Source organism: Colletotrichum tamarilloi, assembly GCF_030869305.1.
Source record: "Colletotrichum tamarilloi strain Tom-12 chromosome Unknown Scaffold_40.1, whole genome shotgun sequence".
Classification (NCBI taxonomy): domain Eukaryota; kingdom Fungi; phylum Ascomycota; class Sordariomycetes; order Glomerellales; family Glomerellaceae; genus Colletotrichum; species Colletotrichum tamarilloi.
Window position 1 is genome coordinate 250,651 of NW_026849423.1, and position 22,406 is coordinate 273,056.

The following is a 22,406-nucleotide window of genomic DNA, read 5'->3' on the forward strand; positions in this document are numbered from 1 at the left end:
TCACTTTGGTCAGGGGATACATATCTGATGTTGGCCTTTTTTCTTTTCGTTCTTTTCGTTTATATCAGGCGGACAACGACCTTGTGGACTATTGGGGGAATTGGAATGGGAAGGAGTATATATCCTCGGAGCCACATTCTCCCGTCCAGATAGTAATGACCTCTTGAGCTATTTTTGCCTCGCGTTTATGCATTTTTGAGTCGTCTCACGTCGTCCAATCCGAGGGACTGTGTTCATGTGCCCAGTTGGAGGGCGATCTTTGAATAGGAGCCACCTAAGCGAGATAAAACATGGCTCATGTGGTTGAAATGCGATCTTTCCTGGAACCCTTTCGGTCATGACTTGTAGTAAAGCAAGTTCGGCACTTTGTTTTTCGTTGAAAGAGACACAGATAGAATGGCATTTTCTCGTTTGTATTTCAACTTGATGCTTCATTAAAATTTCTTCATATCTAAAGGGGGGCGTCTTTCATCCGCACCCGGTTCGTGAGCTAAATATATATAGTGCCACTTGTTCGTCAGATAACTTTTTTTCTTTATACACAAGATTTTGTCTTCCAGATTGAAAACAACATTCATTCAGTCTCTCTCTTTCTACACCGTTTTTCCCTCCTCATGCCTCAATCTCCTCACGCGTCCAGTGGGCCACGGCACCGCCGCCAACCTTGCGGCCGCCCTGCTTCCTCTTGACGCGGGAGGTGATGCCGACGTTGGGGTCGAGGATGAAGCGCCAAATGACATAGGTCCAGCTCTCGTGGCGGGGCAGCTCGTCGTAGAACTCGCTGGCGATGGCGCGGAGCTTGGGCAGGCGGGTCCAGGGGACGGCGGGGAAGTCGTGGTGCTCGTTGTGCAGGCCGACGTTGTAGGTCAGGAAGTTGAGGGGGCCGTAGTAGGAGAAGGTCTCGGGGACGGGGATGTTGTTGGCGGCGTCGCGCTGGGCGGGGGTGACGGTCTCGTAGACGTAGTGCTCCGCGATGAAGTGGCCGGCGAGCGGGTGGAGGGAGCCGGCGAGGAAGGAGGAGAGGAGGAAGTAGAGGATGGTGTTGAAGCCAAAGGCCGAGTAGAGGGCGTAGTCGAAGGCGAGCTGGACGGCGATGTTGAGGTAGTGGACCCAGGTGAAGGGGACGCTGTAGACGAGGGTCGGGCGGACGGCGTAGAAGAAGATTTGGAAGGTGCAGAAGAAGGCCTTGCCGAGGATGGAGTCGAAGAAGACGACTTCGAGGGCGGTGGGGAGGTCGGTGTCGAGGCCGTCGACGCCGAGGGACTTGTGGTGCGTCAGGTGGTAGGGCTGGAGGGTATGAATGTCAGTCATTGTCCTTCTTCGTTCTTCTTCTTGAACAATGGAGGCTTTCAGAGACTTACACGGAAGGAAGCGCTGTAGGGCACGCCAATGGGCAGGTTGGCAAAGATGGCGAACAGGCGGTTGGCGAGTGGGGAGCGGAAGGCGAGGTTGTGGGAGATTTCGTGGATGGCGAGGAAGAGGTTCTGGTTGGCGGTGGCGCCGAAGACGTAGCCGACGAGCCAGAACTTCCAGGAGAAGAAGGAGGTGTCGCGGAGGTACCAGGCCCAGAAGATTTGCATGGCGACGACGCCGGCGACGACGTACTTTGTCAGGGGCTCCGGCCCGCAGAGCTTGGTGACCTGGTGATGCGGTTGTTAGCCATTGAGCATTCTACAGAGGAGATATTGGCCACTGTTATAGAGCATTGCGGTTTGTAGAGTGGGAGAAAGAGGTATGTGGAAGTTTGTGTCCTGTGGTGAAAGGACATACCTCCGGGTGAGCCTTGATGATGGCCAGTCGGCGAGTTCGGTGCGGTTCCTCGGTGTAGGTCCAGAAGAAGTCCTTCTCTTTGGGGGTCTCGGTCGGCGCATCGGTCGTCAGCTTACCGGCGGCGACGCCATCGGGCGCGGCGGCGGACTTGCGCTTGGACGGCTGCGTCACGGTTGAGGCAGCGGACGAAGCCATTGTGCTGCGGTGTCTGAGGGTGGTGGTGGTGGTGGTGCTTGTTCGTGGGTGTCGTGTTGAGGTGTGGCGCGCGCGAACAGTTGTATCGAAGAGGGAAAAAAAGGGCCAATATCGATCTGTCCTGACCGATAGAGAGATAGAAGGGAGGGGCGAAAAGAGAACGAGTGTCGAATCACCGGCTCTGGGACATTTAATTTATAAAAGAAAAATGTCAAGGTCTCGAGGAGAAAGAGGTTGTCCGTGAAGAAACGAGAGTTTTCCACCGAGCGCACTTGTCAATGAGGAAAAAGAGACGAAAACAAAAAGTCTTATGTGTTTCCCCCTTTGCGCAACAGGAAATGGAGTGTTCGTGGGAGAAAGATCATGCCTCGAAAATGGCAAATCTCCTGATGGCGGGCTGTTAGAAGTTAGGGGTATGGAGAGGTACGTGGGCGCTGGGGGCGTGGTCCGAAGCGGTCAAGCGGTGTAACAAGGTCGCCTCTCCAGGTACCGCATTTCTGCTTTCTGCTCTCTGCTTTCCATCTGTTCTCTCAGGTTTCTGCAACTTGAGGTGTGGCGCAGTGGATAGCAGTGGGGGTGGATGCTGGAATGAAAATGGAAGGGCTCAAGGGGTCCCCTTCCCTTGCCCCGCTGTGGCCAATCGTTCGGAACATGTGGTTTACGGTTTCTGGCTGCATCTCCCACCTATCCGTACTCTCTCACCTGTCTGGATTACCTACTCAGTAAAGATAGGCTTTGGCAAAGCTCTCTCCAGCTGGCCGGGATGAGCAAGGGATTGCTGAAATTTTCTCTGGTTTTTTTCTTGGGACGTCGTTGGGGACCCTTGGGGGAGATTTGGGGAAATCCAAATCCTCCATTGAATCCCCACACACCACACTTCTTCCCCTTCCCCTCCACTCAAGCCTCAGGGTAAGATGGCCCCTGTCAAGCTTGTGCTTGGAACGCATCTCGACTTTTTCCACGCCGTGCAACCATCCAAGCTAAGTTGATCCGTAGATCATCGATGATGGCCATGCCCCATCTCGCAAGTTTTCGAGGTACCACGAAGCTGTAAGTTGCGTTTTCGTCGCCTACGAGAAGCCAATGGCGACGATATCGCAGCGCATCACTTGACCAGCTTCTTTCTTTGCGTACCCATTCGTACACCCATTCTGTCGTGTCGAGTCTTCGACAGCTTTGATGCCGTGATAAGATGGGATCAACCATGCACTCACCTTTCACTCTGTACCTTGCGCGGTCTTACCCCGCCAGGTACAGATATCTCACGTTACACACCCGATGCATCCGCGCAATGCGTGTTTTCTGCGTGCTCTATGAGCAAAGAGCATGAATGAAGAACATCGCCTCCCGCCTGGTTGTCCAAAGTCAAGACTCGAGACAGAGGTCCGTGGTGTATGACAAAGGGACGGAGGCTTTATGCCGAAGCGAACCCCACGTTTTCTTCTTTTTTTCTCCGTGCCAACTTAATCGGACAGGATTGCCGCGGGCCGTCAGAGACATAGTGCTCTTACATGGTGGCATCGTTACATTGGCGCACTAGATTGGCTCGTTCAACGTGCCGTCCTTGCTCCTTTTCATTTACCCGTCATCTACAAACTGCCGTATAGCCTTAGATTTCTGCTCATCGAGCAGGTCTTCGGAGGGAGGTGGACCGCAAGAGGGGTTGTAACGGTTGAACATAAGAAGCACTTAATAGAAGGGAACTTGGCATCATGATGGCCTTTGGTACTCGAAATCTTGACGTCCTAGTGATCAGCCTCTGCGATATCGCAAATCCTTACAAAATATCGTCTACAATCCAAAGAGCAACGTTTCCAAAGCCAAAAACATGCGACTCGTCCTACTCGCCACGTCCCTGGCATCCCTCGCCGGCATCGTTCTCGCCAAGCCAGAGAAGATCAGGGGCGTGACCGATCCCGTCTACCACCTGTACCTCCAAGCCTACCCAAAAGACAAGTCGATCCCCGTTCTGGGGCCTGAGGCGTCGGCAGAGTTCTTCAATATTGCGGGAACCATCCAGAGCGCCAACTCGAGCTCGTATCTCAACATTGGCGGCGATGCTACGTCGTACAAGACTCTTTCGTTGAGCAACGCCTCCGGCACCAGCGCGTGGGGGCTCGAGGGTGATACTATCATCACTACCCAGAGTAGTAGCTGGGGACGACGTATGTAGTTCCCTTGTTCACCACGGATATTCGAACTGGACAGAGATGATACCTACTAACACCTGGCAGAGCTGAATTTCTTGGTGTGTCAGCTGGATACAAGCTATTGGCAACTCTATCTGCAGACCGGAAGTGATGTGCCAACTGGCAGGAACTGCAGCAATTATCAGACCATCCATCTGCCTTGCCTCTGCTAGAAAGCCTTGATCTGACATCGGCATTTGTGGCACAGAGAAGGAAGTCTGGGTAGACGATGTCTGGCTACGTTGCATGTAGATAATAGATAGTCGTCAAAACTAGAGTCATACGAGCTGCTTTAGGCATGGATGATCACACAAGGGACTAGCGATCGAAGAAACAATGCTCCCGAGGCGCGCGTCTTTGTGTGACCAACAATGCTTGGTTTTATGGCCCGGCACAATGGAGAATGTATCTCGCCGCGATCGGCGGCGTAAGGGTCGAGAGCCAAGCAGTCAAGTCTGCTACCTAAGTATCATCATCAGCTACTCGGAATAAGAACTGGTCTAAACTTACTAGGTCTGCCTTCAATATTATTCGACATTCTAGGCACCAAACCCTTCTTGGCAATACAACAACTAGCCTTGGCATGTTGTCGTTCATAGTAAACCCTAAGAAGGCAACGAGGAAATGTAATATTGAATTCGACTCAAGTTGTATCCAAGTCCAAAGAACAACTGCTCAATGGTCGGCTGGATTTCAGAGGCGAAGGACTCGAATGAATAAAGGCAGTTGATTCAAGAGAAACATCAAGGTAAAACTCGGGCTGTAACTATGATCATTTGCGCAGCAGGTCCAACCATAGTCTCGTCGACTGAGCTGGATTGAGAGTGCGTTGCCCAATGCCTGCCCGCTGTTGTATCGGGAACCCCGCTTTGAGGCACGGCAAGATAAGATGAACCAAGAGCAAAGGGCCTGGCAAGCTTGATGCAGACATGTTAAGTTGACGCTGAAGGATCAAAATGGTCTTCAAAACGTTCGTGTGACTTGCAGTAGTAGCTTCTGTACATCATGATGACCAGTTGAGAGAGGTTGAGGTAGAGACATTGGTACCATGGCATTGAAGGAGGGATTCCCGTGATTGGCTGTCACATGCAGATAAGTCGAGCTCACAAGTACAGGTTTTGGCAGATGGAGATAGAAGCAAAAGGGACCAGGGCAGGGATGGCACCAGAGGGGGCTAGAATGGCACCAACACCTCCCCAAGTGGAGGCCGGCCGTTTAGCTGCAGGGCGCCTCTACAACGCTGCAATAACCGCTGCAATAATACGGTTAATTCCAAGAACTTGTCAGCTTGTCAGGCCCTGGGTCGTCTCGTCGGATCCTGCTGGGATTCCAAGGCTCGGGGAAAGATGGGATGGGACGGACTGGACCTGCGTAGCTACCTTAACCTACCTTGAGGGCTGAGTACGTCTGCGCGATAGGGGCACGCGACCTCAGAGACACCCACTGATGAATTTACTTGTGATTTTTAGTGTGTTCCATGTGGTGACGGCTGTTTCCTCTGCTCAACTCTTTGTGCATGTGAGATGTTGCATGCAGTCTGTGGCCTTATGTCTTGCAGATCATGATGTCTCATTTCTGCCTGCCACAGCAAGTAGAAATGCAACGCCGTCACCGTTTTCTTCTCTTTATTGCAACCAAGGTCGGAGAGAAACAGAATTAAACAGGATTAAATAGAGAACCAGAGATGAGAAGGGGAAGCTTGGGCCTTGTCACATCATCCTACGAGCTGCAGCTTCACCGCTCATAGGCTTAAAGTGCTTAAGGTACCTAAGGTACGGTACCTAAGTAGAGATGGGATCTTAGCAGGTAACGCCACGTGAAGATAAGGAGGTAGGCGAGCAGAACCGCCTTTAACGATAAGCCCAAGCTCCCACTTGCGGTCCGCTTCCTGCCACCTCGCCCAAAAATCTACCGGCAGGTTGGCACATTCTGCTTCTGTCACCCAGCTTTCTTTCCCGACCGCCGGACTTTGCACCGACTTCGCACCTCCTCTGCTTTGAGTTGTCTGCATGCCATATTTCGCAACAGCATCCGTCGATATCCTCTGAATACCTTACTCCTGCCGAGTTCCTGCCATCGACCAGCGAGACGAGACGATCCAACTTTGCTCTGATATTATACAAACACCATCTACGGTCCCCTCACCGTCTCGCGTGCTCCCCACCACCAAACTTAGCTCGGCCCTCTCCAAGTCTGCGACGACATTTACGAGCGCCTCTCTTTGTCGCTTCCCTCGACCGTTCGCGACCACGCCGACCTGCCGTCCAAAGTGGCCGGTCATCGCCAGAAACATACCCCTCTGTCGGCGCGGCTCCAGCAAGCCAGCTCGTCGCGCCGATGTGGTGGTTCCTCCGAATCGTCGCCAGTGCCATCTTCCTGCTGAGCATAGTTCTCTCCATACCTGTCGCCTTTGACGTCGGCGGTAGGGACAGTGGACTGGCCTACAGTCTTGCCCTCTCCGCCTTCTACTTTGTCTACTCGACCATCGCCGTCGTCACCCCCGCAAAGTCGCGCGTTCGCTGGGCCATATCCGTCATCCTTCGCCTCTCCCAGTGGGTTGTCATTCCCGGACTTTTGATCTGGGCCCTCAGCCGCTTCGCCGTCGACGCTGGAGCTACCAACTGGGTGGAGCGGACGCTGCAAGGCATCACCACTTCCAAGTCGACGTCATGGGGCGAATGGGTATTTGGCGAGGGTGGTGTTATTGAGACCATAACCTTGGGCGGTTGGGATAAGACGTTGAGGTACTCAAGTCCCGTCTTCCAGCTTCTCGAGGGATTCTGCACGCTCCTTGTCATTCAAGCTGCCGGACAGATCACCAAATGGCTCGTCAACAGAGGACGAAGCGACACTTGGATTGTACGTGGAACCCCTCTCCTGTGCCCCCGACTCTGTGAGACCCAAGCCCGTTCACGGACAGACTGGCCGTGTCCTAGTCTTACAGATCCGGATCGCATACTTTGACTTTGTGCGAGACTTACTGATGGCTTTGACAGATTATCCTGCTCGTTATCTCTGGTAGCGTGCTTGCGAGCGCCGTTTACTTTCTCTGGCGTGTCGCCCACTTCCCTTGGATTGACAACTCGGATGCCATCTTGATCGGTGTCACCATGACTTCAGCCTTCTTCCTGGGCGCGTATGGAATTGGCAGCGGGCGCGGCAACCCTATCGAGTCGTCCCTGCTTTTCGCATACGTCGTCCTCTGCGTCTACCAGATCTTCACCGATTACCTCCCCTCGGAGTCCACCGAGGCGGATCAACACCAGTCCTCACAGCCCGACTTCCCACCCTTGCCTCCGATTATCATGGCGTCTTACTCGACTCTGCTCCACATGCTCGGCTCCCTTCCCCATGCCGTCCACTCGTCTCTCAGTCTTCTCTACGCGGCGTTACAGACCATTACGCCTTCTGTCATCATTTCGCTCGCCTTCCGACTTCTTGTCTTTTACTGCGCTACACGCATTATTCCTGCCGTCCGTGAATCGGGAGCCAGGGCTCTCATGGAGGAACCGACTCTGGAAGAATCAGACGCTGCCAACTGGCTCCTTGGGATTATCACCTACTTCTCGCCTTCGATTCTCATTGCCATGTACACAAGCTTGCTTCTGCAACACTTCTCAACAAACGATGGGCCAGATGGATGGACGCTGAGAGGAGGCGACCCCGGCGGCAACGTCTGGCGCTGGACGAACGTAGCAGCAACAATGACCCTGTACGCAATTGAGTTGTACTTGGGCAACGAGGATCACGATGGTGGTCTGACAAATCACTGGAAGATGGATTGAGAGCGAGGTTATTAACACTTGCGGAAGAATTCGACAACATCTGCTTCTCGATGACATGGGGGCTTACTCCATGTTATCAGGATTTAATGAGTGCAGTCTGCCTAGGCAGGTTAACAATAAAACTGATCGATCAACGTACATAGGTCGTAATGACACACGGGCTAAGGGCACGAAAAGGGGATAGGACAGGCACAGAAATACGGCGTTTAAGGGGTGGAAGTCTGCATGCTCGAACGGCGATTCTTTTACTTACGGACTCGGCTGAATAGCCAAAGGGAATTTTGACGATTATTGCTTGAGAGCACTGCCGGTGCCTGGGCTTTTCCAAACTACCCACATTAGGAAACTCATCTTCAAAATCGATGGTCTTGGAAATATGTTCATTGTTGGTGACCTGCGCCTGATGGTTCCTGATGCAAGTTAAGTCTCTACATGATCAGAGTTGAGGTTCGGACGGGCTGCAAGCCGCTTGGGCATAACCACCGGGCGCATCCACTTTGACGTTGCGCTCGCTCCGTTGCGACTCCGTCTTTTCTTGGGCCTCGGCAACTCCAACCTCACCTCCTCTCTCTCACTTACACCTCTCCATCCCACACAACCTCCACTTCTCTCGGTGGTCTCTCAACGTCGTTTTCTCTTTGGAAATATCCGGTCCCATAATATTACACTTGTCCCATTTCAAAGTTGACTCGGCACACTGCTGTAGGTAACGGCAAACATCGTTGCATCCCCCCAACAGTAGCCATGGCAGCAACGCACAACCCGATGCGGGCGTCCACCCCGCCGCCCGCCGTCTCCAGGACGACGATCCACATGTCTGGCCTCTTGTGCGACGTCTACGGTCTCGAGGAGCTCGTCGCGCGCGAGAAGCGGCCGTCGGCGGCGTCGTGTCTGTGGCTTCATCACCCGCGGTTGCGGGCCAAGGAGGATATGGAGGATATCGCGAGCCGTGTGATTTCCCGATGGGAGGAGAAGTCTTCTTCTTCGTCGTCATCTTCTGTGTCTGGCGGCGGCAGAGCCCTCATCGCCGTGGCGTTTGACCAGCAGAACCACGGCACCAGGACGGCGTCGGCGACGGCGAGGGACAGCTGGCGCGAGGGGAACAAGACGCACGCGCTGGACATGTGGGGGATGGTTTCGGGTATGGTGGCGGATACCAAGGGGCTTCTGGACGTCGTGGAGGGGTACGTGAAGATGGAGCTGGGGCAGAGGGATGGGAAGGCGGCGGAGGGGTGGGGGATTGATCAGCATCTCGTGCTCGGGGTAAGTTTGGGCGGGCATAGTGCGTGGCAGACTATGTTTAGGGAGGAGAGGGTTGAGGCTGGGGTTGTGATTATTGGGTGTCCTGATTATATGGGTGAGTCTCTTCTTCTTCTTCTTCTTCGTCTTTCTCTTCCTGGGGATGGGGAGATACGTTGTTTTGAGAGGTGAGTGGTGAGAAGGGAAGAGACCGGGCTGATTCGATGTGATGGAAAACAAACAGCTCTCTTGTCGGACCGGGCAAGGTTATCCAAGCTGGCAACCTTTTCCGCGCAAGACAACGGCGCCTCGTTCCTGGGTAGCAGAGACTTCCCGCCCGACCTCGTGGCCTCATGTCTGCGCCACGACCCGAAGGGTATCCTATTTGGCACCGGTGCCGTCCCAACCCCGGACAGTCTCACCACCGAAGACAATGCCGAAGAGCGGAAGCGTCTCCGCGGCGTCCTGGACGGCCTACGCCTGCACGGTAAGAAATTCCTGGTCTGCTCCGGCGGCGAGGATAAGCTCGTCCCATACGCCATGTCTGCGCCGTTTTTGGAGTTCTTGACGGCTGCGACGGGGACGTGGTACCGTGATGCTGGGGTTGAGGTCGAGAACAAGGTGTACGAGGGGGTCGGGCACGCATTTAGCGAGGGGATGGTGGAGGATTCGGTCAGGTTTTTGGTTGATGCTGTTGCCGGGAAGGATGCCGGAGGCGCGGGGGCTGGGACTGGTGAGAAGTCGAAGATTTGAGGCACTGGCAGCAGAGTAATACCTACCAGAGGGAGTGGTCAAGGAGGTTGAAGACAAGGGTTGAATATGTATACACGTATATAACTGTGTCTGTATACCTAGGTATCTTCTAAGCCCACGGCCTCTTTGCATCTTCCACGAGTGTCTCGTGCCCGTCTATGATCCTAGTGACGAGACCACTCTGTCTCCTCTCCTCCTCGCTCGCGAAAAGGGTATCTTCCAAACCCCACGGGTTCCTCGCCCTCCTCTTGCCCGCTAAACTCGGGCCCACGCCGTGCGGGTCAACCGTCCACTCGTCCGCGGCGTGTTTTACACCCGCGATGGCTCCGGCTTTGGAACCATTACCACTACCACCTTCGTTGCCCTTGTCGTCCTCTTCGTTCTTCTCCTCCTCAGAGGCGGCGGCGGTTGTGCTGACCGAGCCAGCAGCACCAGCAGCCCCCTTCATCCCCGGCGGATCGATCCCAACATATCGAACCTGATCCAACGGAAACCCTATGGCAGCGCAGTGGCTGTCGACGATGCGAGGCTTCTTGAAGGCGTGGCTTACGACTGTGAGGGTCCGAGGGTAGGTTGCGTAGAGGCGGCGGAAGAGGAGGAGGGAGTGGAGGATGTTGTGGTAGGAGTCTAGAGCGAGGGTGTCGGTGTGGATGAGGGATGTTATGGGAGGCGATGATGATGAGGAGGGGGAGGGACAAGTAGGAGAGGAAGACGAGGGGGGAGGGAGGATGCCAAAGTAGGCGTTTGCGGCGGCGAGGTTGGCGTAGGATTCTGCTTCGGAGAGGCGTGTTTCTTTGCGTGTCGGACCTCTTTGTAATCGAACGAGTCGTTAGTCTTGATACTTGGTAGTTTTCTTCATATCTACAAGACGTTGCTGCGGCAAAGAATAAAACAAAGATGCGCGAAAACGGCAAGTCACGAAATGATAACGAGCGTGAGCAATGACACTGCCAATACTCGAACGGAAACAAACCATTACTTTAAGGTAAGGTAGGTAATCGCTGGAGGTAGTGCAAGGAAAGGTCGGGGTTTGGCTGCATCTACAGTTACGTACCCCGAAAATACGAGCGCGGAAGCCGGGTACCCGTCCCGCAGCGCCGTCAGCCCGGCCTTGATGTGCTCGATAAACGTCGGGGTCTCGCCGGTCTGGAAGTCGGCGATGAGCCACTCGGACTCGGCGCGGCCGTTGGTGGGGCCGCCGGTCCAGATGCCGTGGCAGCAGACGACGATGAGGTTGGATGGTGCTGCTGTTGATGTCATGCCTTCGATCCTTTTGCTGTGCTCCCCTCTTAGTAATATACCCCCTCGATATGTGTGATGGAAGGGTGCTGGTGTGTTTTGGGGATTGGGATTTGATGTGCATTAGATTGTGGATCATGTGATGTTGTGGCGGTGAAAGTTGAGAGTTCCCGTCTCCATTACATAGGTATCAAGGATTGCCAGGTATTAAATATCATTACCTTGTGCTATGAAGTCGTCGCCATTGTTGGCGTGTTATTACACGAAACTCTAAACGCATTGAAAATCCATGATGGACATTATACTCATGAGGTTGCGAATTCATAATTACTTTTGATTATCCCGTGACTGCTCACGGCAAGATTCTATATGCGTCACCAACCAGGTAGAGACTCCCCGTCAAGACAACCGGACCATCTTTGGCGGTCTCAACAGCCCATCTCGTAGCCTCTTCGAGACCATCTTTGCTTTCAAACACCTCTTTGGCGCCCGCGTTCGAGGCCATCTCCCTCAAGGTCTGAAGCGGCAAAGGCTCGACCCAGGGCATCGTCTCCCGCCGAGAAAAGCCCACGCAGGCGACGTTGTCTCCGAGTCTGAGCAGCGTGCGCAGCATACCGCCGGCATCCTTTCCGTCCTGCTTCGATACCGACACGATCCACGTCACAGGCTTATCGGCTTCTCGCAGACGTCGCTCGACGTATGTGGACAATGTCTCGGCTGACTGTGGGTTGTGAGCACCGTCGATGAGGATGGGCTTTTCCTTCCGCGACGGATGCCTCGCCTCGACGTTCAGCCACGATAGCCTCCCCAGGTGACTGACGTCCTTCAGAATCGGCAGGGCCTTTTCCACAGAGAGATTAAGGTGCGGGTAGGCGAGTTGGAAAGCCGCAATGGCGCACGCCATGTTCTGCGCCTGATGCGGCATTAGCTCCGAGTCGTACAGAGCCTCGAGCAGACCGGGCTGGCTCGTGGTGAGGTGCAGCGGCGCCGAGACGCTGGCGGCATGTTGCCGGAAGACCTCGAGAACCTCGGGCGGGTTGCTGCCGTCGACGACACACGGAACGCCGGCCATCATGATGCCGGCCTTTTCCTTGGCGATCTCGGGCAAGGTGTTGCCAAGGAAGGCCTGGTGGTCGAGGCCGATCTTTGTGATGACGGTGACGCTCTTGCGGCGGAGGGCGTTTGTGGAGTCGAGGCGGCCGCCGAGACCGACCTCGACGATGCCCATCTGCACATCAGCGCGGCTAAAGACGCCAAAGGCGATGAGGGTGGTCACCTCAAAGAGGCTGAGGGCTTCCTGGGCGGCATCCTGTGATAGGCGAGCCTGGTCGTCGGCGATGATCTTGCGGTTGACTTCGGCGTAGACGTCTTGGGCCACGGGCGTGCCATTGATCTTGATGGCGTCGCGCGGCTCTATTAGGTAAGGGGAGGTGAAGAGGCCGTTTGAGATGCCAAAAGATTTGCACAGGGCTGATAGGTACGTGCAAGTGGTGCCTTTGCCGTTTGTGCCGGCGACATGAATAGCATCCCATTTCTGGGGGACACCTTCGAGGGCCCGCGAGATGCGGTGCAGGCCTAGGCTGATGCCTTTCATTGCCATGATGTCTGTCCTTTACCCCAGCGAGGTCTTGGATTTGGTGGAACGGAAGATGACGGAGTGATGGCAGTATCCGGATGTTAAAGCCCGGAGGATCACCAACGGCCTATCCGTATCTCGGTTTCGGCTCTGGATCCGACGGACACTTTTCGCATAGGGCTGTTCGGACTTCGTAGCCCGGCAACAGCTGGTTGTTGCTTTTCTAACCCCTCAGAAGTGAGTCACTAAAAGTCTGTGGGAACGATAGGTCTTTGATCATGAGAGTCGTGACAGGCGCCGAACGATGTCAGCGAGTTAATGTTACTGAGCATTCCAGATCTTCCATTTACATCTGATCCTGAACGTTAACGGAGCGGGTGCCGTTAGGTGCAGGCAGGCACGCAGCGGGAACGAAGCTCAACCTGAGCAGGTGCGCTGGGCAGGGTTCCTGCTGGAACGGCAATGCCAGGAGTATGTACCTGAGCAGGAGCCAAGGCAGGTACGTATTCCGAATCGAAATGCATTGGATCCAATGGAAGTTGGCAAGTGCCGCTCCAGCCACACTTCAATTGCAGGCAGGCATGCAGATAATGGAAGGCAGGAGTGAGTGGCAGGCTCACCACGGACCAGTGACCATGAAATGGGAAGCCCCCGTGAAAAACTAGTGGTAATCATGCTTGTTTTCTCTAAGTATAAAGTGCGCTCTAGCACGGTACTAATGTAGCTCTACTGATTATATAATAATACACACTATGGGTAGGGGTAGTAGTACTAGCTTCTTAGCCTACTTAATTCTATAATAACCTAACCTAGGTTACTCTTAACTAATATAAAAGACGCCTTTACTAATACTATTCCTTATTATTATATTTACTAATTATTAAGTACTATCCTTACTTATCTTTCTAACTCTATTATTAATATAAGAAATACCTTTTTTAATTATATATTATAGTAGTTATTAATATTTATAATAATATATATATTAGTAATAGGCTACTTAGTTTAGAGTCGGGGGAGTTTAATAATATATATTTTAAAATTTAATATATATACTTTTCTTTTCTTACCCTCTTAGTTCTTAATAATATTTCTAACTTAGTATAATACGTTTAATATAATCTTAATAATTTAATAAGGACCGGTTTACGACGGGTCGAATTTAAAATTTAACTTACCGTCCTTATTACCTTTTTCCTAAATAAGATTATTTATAATAAACTTTTTAATAAGGATAGTTTTTATATTTACTATCTTAGCTATATATATTAATTTATTTCTTATATTATTATATAACTCTTCCTTTATATTAATATTAATAATAATACTCTAATTTACTATAACGGGGTTTATACTAATATCTTCTTTATTAAAAATAATAATAAGTTCGGTAGTATTTTTAAGTACTTTAGTTAAATTATTAAAACTATCTATAACTATTGTATTTTATAAAATATTCTTCCTAAATATAGCTAAGGATAATATAATAAATATTAATTAAATATATTATAAATTAAGTTACCTTACGATTATAAATACTTCGTAGTACTATCTCGTCCTTAGTTCTTTTAGTTATAATTATACTTACTTTATTAATTATAATTTTACTAATTTTACTATATACTCTATTTAACTAATAAACCGTAAATAAGAAGCGGGATTATAAATAAGCTTAGTATCGTAATAATTAATAATAATAATAAATAATATATTCTTAAAATAACTACTATTATTATAATAAATAGCTTTAAGCTATTTAAATATAAAAGAGATCGTTAATAACTATACTTAATATACCGCTTTTATAAATACCTCTCTATATAATATAAAAATACTAAACTTAATAAAATAGTCTACGTTTACTAAAATATACTTTAAACCGTTTATTATTATTAAAATAATCTCTTTTATAAAGTTAATAATAACTATTTTCTAAGGCTTAAGTATTAAGATCTTCTTTAGTAATAATATTTAAAGTCTCGGGCCGTACGCTTAGTATACTTAGTAAGACTTAATATAAAAATTAACGTTTTAAGTTCTCTTTAGTTAATATATCCGCCCTTATAAGTAGTATATCGTAATTAGTACTCCGAAATAGCCTCTCTTATTATATATATTATATAATTATTATACTACTTAGTCCTTATTTACGTACTAGGCTAAACTACTATCTATTTTATTTTTATATAGCTCGTACTCCTATATCCTATATTATATTACTTTTACTCTTATTAATTATTTCTTATTTTTTAAAAAATAATCGATTACTAATAGTCCTTTAAAAAGAAATTTAATAACGTCTTTATACTATTCCTATAATTTATACTTATTATAAAGTATATAACGGATATTACTCTTCTACTCCCTACTTAAGGTTTTTTTAGTATTACTTAAATTCGTTAAAATAGATTTTAATATATCCTATACCCTCGCAGGGCTTTAAAAGTACCCTAGCCTAGGGCGCTCGTACTTAATATTTCCTATAATTATTTAGTTCCTTATGTTTATTTTAAAAATAAGTTACTCCTTAATATTTATTAATAAGTCTTATAGCCTATTATAAATATAACTTAGTCTATTTACTACTTAAATAATTTTTATAATATTAGGTTAATATATATACTCTACGTTATATTCTATTAAAACTTCGATCTATTTTATTAATTTATTATAAACTTTATTATAGTTCCTTATACTCTATTTAATTAATTAATAATTAATATATATTATAATAGGGTCTAAACTTATGCTCGTTAGTTATTAATATTTAGTTAAGGCTCGTACAATTACTAAAGTTTCTTTTTTTAAAACTAAATATTATCTTTCTTAGTTAGATAAATAAAATAATATTTATATAATAATTATAACCTTACTAAAATTAGTATTAATAATCGGGGTACCTAGTTTATAATTATTAAAAAGCTATATAAGTATAGTACTAGTAGTATAATCGCTTACGTTTATTATAATATAAAATTATACTTACGAGCTTGCGCCGTATATTATATTATTTTAAATTATATTATATATTTTATTAAATACTTCGACTTACTCTTCTCCCTATATCGGGGTCTTACGCTCTACTTATTCTTACTATATACTTTTTTTACTAAACTCGGTCGTTTTTAATACTTCCTTAAAGAATGCTCTTTTAATCATAATTTCTAAATTAGCTCTTCTAAAAATATATTTTTATATAAAGGGTATTAAATATAATAAACCTCTTATTTCTTTTTATATTTATAGAAGCTACTTTTTAAACTATTATTTTTATATAACGAATTTATTTTAGTATCTACTTAAAGGACGAATCTTATTAGTATATATTTTAAAACCTACCGAGGTTACGTAATTATTAAAAAGAAATATCTTACTCTTACTAAGGGAGATCGGTACTTATATTACTCTTAAAAAGTAATAATAATATAAAAAATAAAAGTACTCTTTAAATATCTCGCTCGTAAAGTTATAGTTATTAATAAAAATAAATATTAATATTAAAAAATAAGGGAGAAATCTTATAATTAAAAAAAAATAATATCCGTTAATATTATAATATTTAAAAACTAAATCTCTAAAACGCGTATATATTAAAAGTGCTCCCTTAAGTCCTTATAATATACCTTTATACTTTTATATATTATTAGGGCTAATGACTAAGGTTTTATATTAGTTACTTTTTTTAATAAGAATACCTTAAAAGCTATTAAAAACGTCGGTTTACGAATAAACTCTTAGGTATTTATAAAAAATCGAATCGATATTAGTCTCTATATTATAATATAAATATACTACTTTTATTAATACCTTATTAATAGGGTAAAAGTTATATATAATCCTTAAAACTCCTAGCTTAATTACTCTCTTTTTAAAAAAAATATTTATAATCTACTTATTTCTATTATTAGGTCTTTTAATAATACTTACTTTTTTTATTTTTAAAAAAACTATATTACGGCTAGCTAATCGTAATAAGTATATTAGTAAAAGTTAAGGCTACGAATACTAAGTAAATAGTATCGTAGTTATAAATAGCTTCCCTAAAGCTATATTTATAAGTTATAAAGTAAGTAAAATTTTAGTAATTAATTATAATCTTATTAAAAGGGGTTTTTTAATAAAAATAGCTAAAAATAATCGTAAGATCTAATACTAAATTAATTATTAAAAAAGCTATAAAAAGTCTATTTTTAAGCCCGGCTTAAGTTTATATTATATATAAGTTTTATTCTTAAATATATTTTTTATAATATTTTTATTTATTATTATTTAATTATTTACTAAACGGTTATCCGTCTTACTTATTTATAATTATTTATTTTATTTATTTATAAGTATCCGTTTTTTATTTTATTATATAATCGTAGTTACGTAACTTATTTATAGTTCTTCTATTTTAAAAAGAGTTATTTTAAGTTCGTATTTTTATATATATAGTATAGTAGCCGCTATAAATCCTATAGGGCGAGGCCCTAGCCTTATTATATATATTAAGTTATAATATTAGCTTCTCTTTTTAAAAGTCTAGTTCTCTAGGCTTATAAATAAGTTATTTATTTTTAAATTAGGGAATCGTTAAGTATTTTTTTAAAATATACTAATACGATATTAAGTTAAATTAAAAAATCGAAATTTTTAATAGCTATATCTTATTATAAATTATTATATATTATTCGTTTTTTTAATAAAGGAGTAGAAATAATACTTTATTTAAATTGTTATTTACGAGGGGTCCGTTATTTAGTTCTTTTTAATTCCGAGGTTTATAAAATATACTATTATTTAGGTATTTTATATAATATGTTTATTAATACTATTTATATTTATAAGTATTATATTCTTATTTATTAAGTCTTAGCTAATTAAGCATAGTTAGTTAATTAGTAACGGAGTTTAATTATTTTAATTATAAAAAAAAAGTAAAAGAGTTATAGTTTTAAAAAAGAGCTACGGAGTTATAAAAAAAGGCTAAGGCTTATTAATAAGCTTAAGCTAAGTTAAATAAGTTATTATTTAAGTTAGAGCGTCTTTGTTTTTAAAAACGAATAGTATTTAAAAAAAGTCGAATTATATTAAAAGAGTTTTTTAGAGATTCCGAAAATACTTTTTTAGTAGCTCGTAAGATATAGGCTAATAGTATTTTTAAAATTATTAATTAAAACGCCGTAATAGCTAGGAGTTTTAGGTTTAATTTTAATTTTAATACTCCTTAAGAAGCTATTAAGAGTTCTAAAAGTTCGTAATAAGTTTTTATATATTTTTTTTATATCTATAATTTTTCTATTTAATAAGGAATTCTCGTATTTTATTCTTAATTTTATAATTAATAATTCTTTTAACTTCGTATTCTAATTAGTTTAGTTTAATAATAATATAATTTTTTATATATAAGCTTTTTAATATAGGCTCGAGTAGTAAAATATAAAAAATAAGATAGTATTATATCGTATTTAGTAATTTTAATTCGTAATTAATTAGTAAGACTTTTTTAATAATTTTAAAGGGTCTAAGTTTTTTATAATCTAATTTATTACTTAGTTATTTTATTTTAATATTATAATAAAGGAAATAGGTACTATCCCCCTTTTTTTAAAAATAGTCCTCTAATTTTTAATTTATTTACGTTCTTTTTTATATATTATTATATAAACTTAAAGTTTAATAAGGCTTATTTATAAATCTCTTTAAGTTTATTTACGTTTATTATAGTTTTTATAGCTTATAGTCCTTATTATACTTCTTTATATATTATTAATTAAAATTTATAATTAAAATAGAACGGGGATTCTCTCGTACTTTTATTAATTATATTATTATATATAAACTAGGCTATTAATAAAAGTACTACTTAATTATCCTAGTTATAGTTTATATAATAATAAAAGTATACTTTAAGGATCTAATTAATCCTTTCTATCTATCTATCGGTTTATAAATAAAATAATATCAATAGTTTATAGTTTATACTAAGTTACGAAATTAGAGATTTCTAAAACTTTAAAATAAATAGCTTATTTTTATTAGAGATAATTTTTCTTAGTAAACCGTAGTTTAAAAATATAACTTTAATAAATATATATACTAGGTCTTTTATAGTGCTTAATTCTTTATAAGGAATAAAATATACGAACTTAGTAAGTTAGTTAATTATAATTAAGATACTATCGTACTATACTTTAATAAATAGTTCCTTAGACTTTAGTAGTTTAATAATAAAGTCCTATATAATTAAATACTATACTTTTATTAATAGTTATAATAGTTATAGCTCGTTATAGGGCTTATGCGGGCTATTTTTACTTTTTTTATAAGTTACGTAGTCTTTAATTATTTCTATAATTTTAGTACGCATAGCGGATTTATTATAATACTAATAAATCCGTTTTTACGTTTTAATAATTCCTTAATAGCTATATACTAATACGCTATAAATTTTTATAATAAGTTTAGGGGTTATTCTTTTAATTAGGCTAGTATTAATCTTTTTAACTATTATAAAAAGTTTTATAATTAGTATAAGGCTACTGTCCTTTTTTTATTTAAAAATAACTTATATTTTTTCGGGGACTATAACTTTATAATCGGGTTTTTTACTAAGAGCGTCTATTTTATTATTTTCTAAACCTTTTTAATAAATAATTTAGAAATTATACTTAGATAAAAATTTACTTTATTTAACTTATTATTTATTTAGGTTCTTATTTATTATAAAGTTTATAAGGTTCTTATAGTTTATATAAACTATAATTTTATACTTAGTTCTAAATAATTATAGTCTCTATTTTCGAAATATTTTAATAATTATTATTAGTTCTTTATTATAAATTTATTAATTTAATTCTACTCCGTAAAATACTTTAGAATAGAAGTAATATAAGTAAAGTTTTCTTTACTCGTCTCGTTATTTTAGAACCGCTCCTATAATAAAATCCAAAATATTAATTTCGATTTTAAAAAGTTTTTAAGGGTCTAGGATTATAATAACTAGTTTAGAAATAATTATATTCTTAATTTTAATAAATACTTCTTCGTATTTAAGGTCCTAAACAAATAGGTTATTTTTTTATATTAAATTATTAAGAAGTTTAATTATATTAGTATAATTTTTAAAAAATCGTTAATAAAAGTTAACGAATTTTAAAAATCTTTATATATTTTTAATATTTTATAATATAGGCTAGTCCCTAATTATTTTTATTTTTAATACTTATATATAAATTTATTTTAGTATAATAATATATTTTAAAAAGTTTATCCTCTATATATAGAACTCGTATTTAAAAAGTTCGGCGTATAGCTTAGTATTTTAGAACTTTTAAAATACAATATAAATATATTTTTTATATATTTTAAGGTCGGGGGAGAAGATAAGAATATTATTAATATAAATAATAATAAAAATATTAACGTACTCTTAGAGTATATAGTTAATTATTATTTAAAAGGTTATTGGGGTATTAATAAGTTTAAAGGGTATAACGAGGTACTCGAAGAGTCTTTTATAAATTTAAAATACCGTTTTCTATTTATTTATTTTTTTAATTTAAATTTAATTAAATATTTTTTTAAAATTTATAATAATAAACTAGTTAGCTCCGTAAAGTAAATTTCTAAGCTTAGTAATAAGTAGTAGGAAGTAGTAATTCTTTTTTATAATTTCGTTAAGTCTTTTATGTGGTGGTTTTTTTTCTGGCTTTATAAGTATAAAAGATCGACCTTAACGGGATTATGCTTTTAAGGGAAATTATACGATATAGTATACTTTTTAACTATATAATATGCGTAATATATCTTAAGTACGCGCTTAACGTAATATAGTGATTTTGATACGAAAACCGCTATTTAATTCGGGATGGGTAAGCTGCCCTGCTACTTGTTAACGATAGGCTGAGTAATATACTTACGTAGTAGCGCCGGTTAGAAAGGTCGATAGTAGAGGTCGGCTGTAATAGTTAGCCGTAATAGTTGGCCGTAATAGTTAGCCGCAATAGTTAGAGGCGGCCCTTAACCGCAGAGGTTCTAAACTTTAATAGCGACGTAGAGGTTTCTAGAGAAAGGGCTAAATAGGCTAATATCTATTACTCTTTAAAGCTTATAAAGATTCTTTCTATCCTTATCGCTTCTAACATTACCTAAAGCTACTCTCTATTCAAACTAAATAAATCTACTAAACAAATCTACTAAACAAATCTACTAAACAAATCTACTAAACAAATCTACTAAACAAACCCATTAATACACAAACCACTACTCTACTCCTAGTATATAGTTAGTAATTAGTGGGCTAGAACTCTCTAAAAATACCCGTCGATAAGTCTACCCCTCTCGGGCTGGGCGCCCTCGGCTAGCTCGACGCTGTGGCTATCGTGGCTAACGTAGGCACGCCTAAGAAGTGGTAAAGTACTTTCTGGGGGTACGGAATTTGGCTAGGTAATATTATAAGCGCTATAGATAGCCGGGCCGGTACGGATACTAGGATTTAGTATATTAATACCGGCCTAGCTATAATAGTTATAATAGACGGGCCGGAGGTATATAAGGTTAGGGTAATAAGCCGGTACCTTAAACGGCTCTTATGGGACCCCCCGGGTAATAATAATACTTATATAAAAGAACAGATTATACTAGACCTAGCTACTTACGCGGGCTAGTACTAGGAGGTCCTATGCGTATTAAAGTAAGTAAAGCTCGCCCTATAGGCGGGTAGTAGAAAGTTAGGAGCTATTTTAATTAGTAGTTAGGTATGGAGCGTAATATACCTAGTTTTCCTTAATACGTAATATACGCTACGGCCCTAGCGGATTGCTCCGTCGGGGGGGTTAAGTTTTTTATAATTAATAATAGGTTTTTATTTTTTTATTCTTTTTTTTAATATAAAAAATATTAATAATCTTACGGGGGAATTTAATAGTTAAATATATTCTTTCTTAAGTTTCTTATCGATATATTTATTAAAATATTCTTATTCTTCTTAGTTTATTAAGTATATTAAAAAGAACCTAGGTTACGTTCTTTTTTTAAGTTCGATTTCTATATCCTAACTATTATATTTTAATAATCCTATTTCTTTAGGTTTTATAAATAATTTCGTATATATCCAGTACTTTTTAAATATAGTTTAGAATCGTTACGATCCTTAATTATCGGTACTAGTTATGAACTTTTTAAAGCTTTTTATTATTTTAATAAAAACTATATATCGTATTTATTCTCGTTCTTTATAAATTACTAAAAATCCGTTTAAACCCTTTTTCTTTTTAAGTTATTTAGTAATTAAATTTTCCTAAAGGACCTAGTTAATAGTCTAATTTATCCGTAGGTTATACTTTCGTAACTACAAGATTCTTAGGATAACATCGATATCTCCGATTTTTATAATATTATATTATAATTATTCTAGCTAGTTATTAATATATATTAAAAGGTATATAGTCTCTTAATTAATATATCCATAGTTATAATTAACTCGTTCTCCTTTTACTATTTATAATTAATATAGGTTATCTTTTTATATTTATAATAAGTTAAGTTTATTTACTACTCTTAGTAAAATATAAGTTTCTTATACGCCGCTATTAATAATAGCGTTTAGTCCTTATTTATAAATATCGAGGTTAACTCGTAAGTATATATCGTTACGTTATTTAGTTATATATAAGA

The 22,406-nt window shown here is 41.5% G+C and overlaps 7 protein-coding genes across 7 annotated transcripts; 4 read left to right on the forward strand and 3 right to left on the reverse strand.

The window, feature by feature from the left end:
• Positions 1–612: 612 nt before the first annotated feature.
• CTAM01_09770 (fatty acid desaturase) lies at positions 613–1,965 on the reverse strand (the record flags this gene model as incomplete). Its single annotated transcript, XM_060525786.1, has 3 exons — positions 613–1,287; positions 1,362–1,640; positions 1,771–1,965. 3 exons carry the CDS (start codon positions 1,963–1,965, stop codon positions 613–615), a joined length of 1,149 nt encoding a protein of 382 aa, XP_060379662.1.
• A 1,828-nt stretch (positions 1,966–3,793) lies between these two features.
• On the forward strand, positions 3,794–4,138 carry CTAM01_09771 (uncharacterized protein; the record flags this gene model as incomplete). The annotated part of the gene is made up of 1 exon (XM_060525787.1): positions 3,794–4,138. The coding sequence occupies one exon, from the start codon at positions 3,794–3,796 to the stop codon at positions 4,136–4,138; it is 345 nt and encodes a 114-aa protein (XP_060379663.1).
• A 1,462-nt stretch (positions 4,139–5,600) lies between these two features.
• Positions 5,601–5,828, forward strand: CTAM01_09772 (uncharacterized protein; the record flags this gene model as incomplete). The annotated part of the gene is made up of 1 exon (XM_060525788.1): positions 5,601–5,828. The coding sequence occupies one exon, from the start codon at positions 5,601–5,603 to the stop codon at positions 5,826–5,828; it is 228 nt and encodes a 75-aa protein (XP_060379664.1).
• A 663-nt stretch (positions 5,829–6,491) lies between these two features.
• CTAM01_09773 (uncharacterized protein) lies at positions 6,492–7,939 on the forward strand (the record flags this gene model as incomplete). Its single annotated transcript, XM_060525789.1, has 2 exons — positions 6,492–7,013; positions 7,151–7,939. The coding sequence occupies 2 exons, from the start codon at positions 6,492–6,494 to the stop codon at positions 7,937–7,939; spliced, it is 1,311 nt and encodes a 436-aa protein (XP_060379665.1).
• Positions 7,940–8,683: 744 nt separating this feature from the next.
• CTAM01_09774 (uncharacterized protein) lies at positions 8,684–9,931 on the forward strand (the record flags this gene model as incomplete). Its single annotated transcript, XM_060525790.1, has 2 exons — positions 8,684–9,296; positions 9,423–9,931. 2 exons carry the CDS (start codon positions 8,684–8,686, stop codon positions 9,929–9,931), a joined length of 1,122 nt encoding a protein of 373 aa, XP_060379666.1.
• Positions 9,932–10,040: 109 nt separating this feature from the next.
• CTAM01_09775 (uncharacterized protein) lies at positions 10,041–12,764 on the reverse strand (the record flags this gene model as incomplete). The annotated part of the gene is made up of 3 exons (XM_060525791.1): positions 10,041–10,740; positions 10,986–11,259; positions 11,549–12,764. The coding sequence occupies 3 exons, from the start codon at positions 12,762–12,764 to the stop codon at positions 10,041–10,043; spliced, it is 2,190 nt and encodes a 729-aa protein (XP_060379667.1).
• A 5,971-nt stretch (positions 12,765–18,735) lies between these two features.
• CTAM01_09776 (uncharacterized protein) lies at positions 18,736–18,885 on the reverse strand (the record flags this gene model as incomplete). Its single annotated transcript, XM_060525792.1, has 1 exon — positions 18,736–18,885. A coding segment is annotated over one exon (150 nt), but the record flags the coding sequence as incomplete, so codon positions are not given.
• Positions 18,886–22,406: the final 3,521 nt, after the last annotated feature.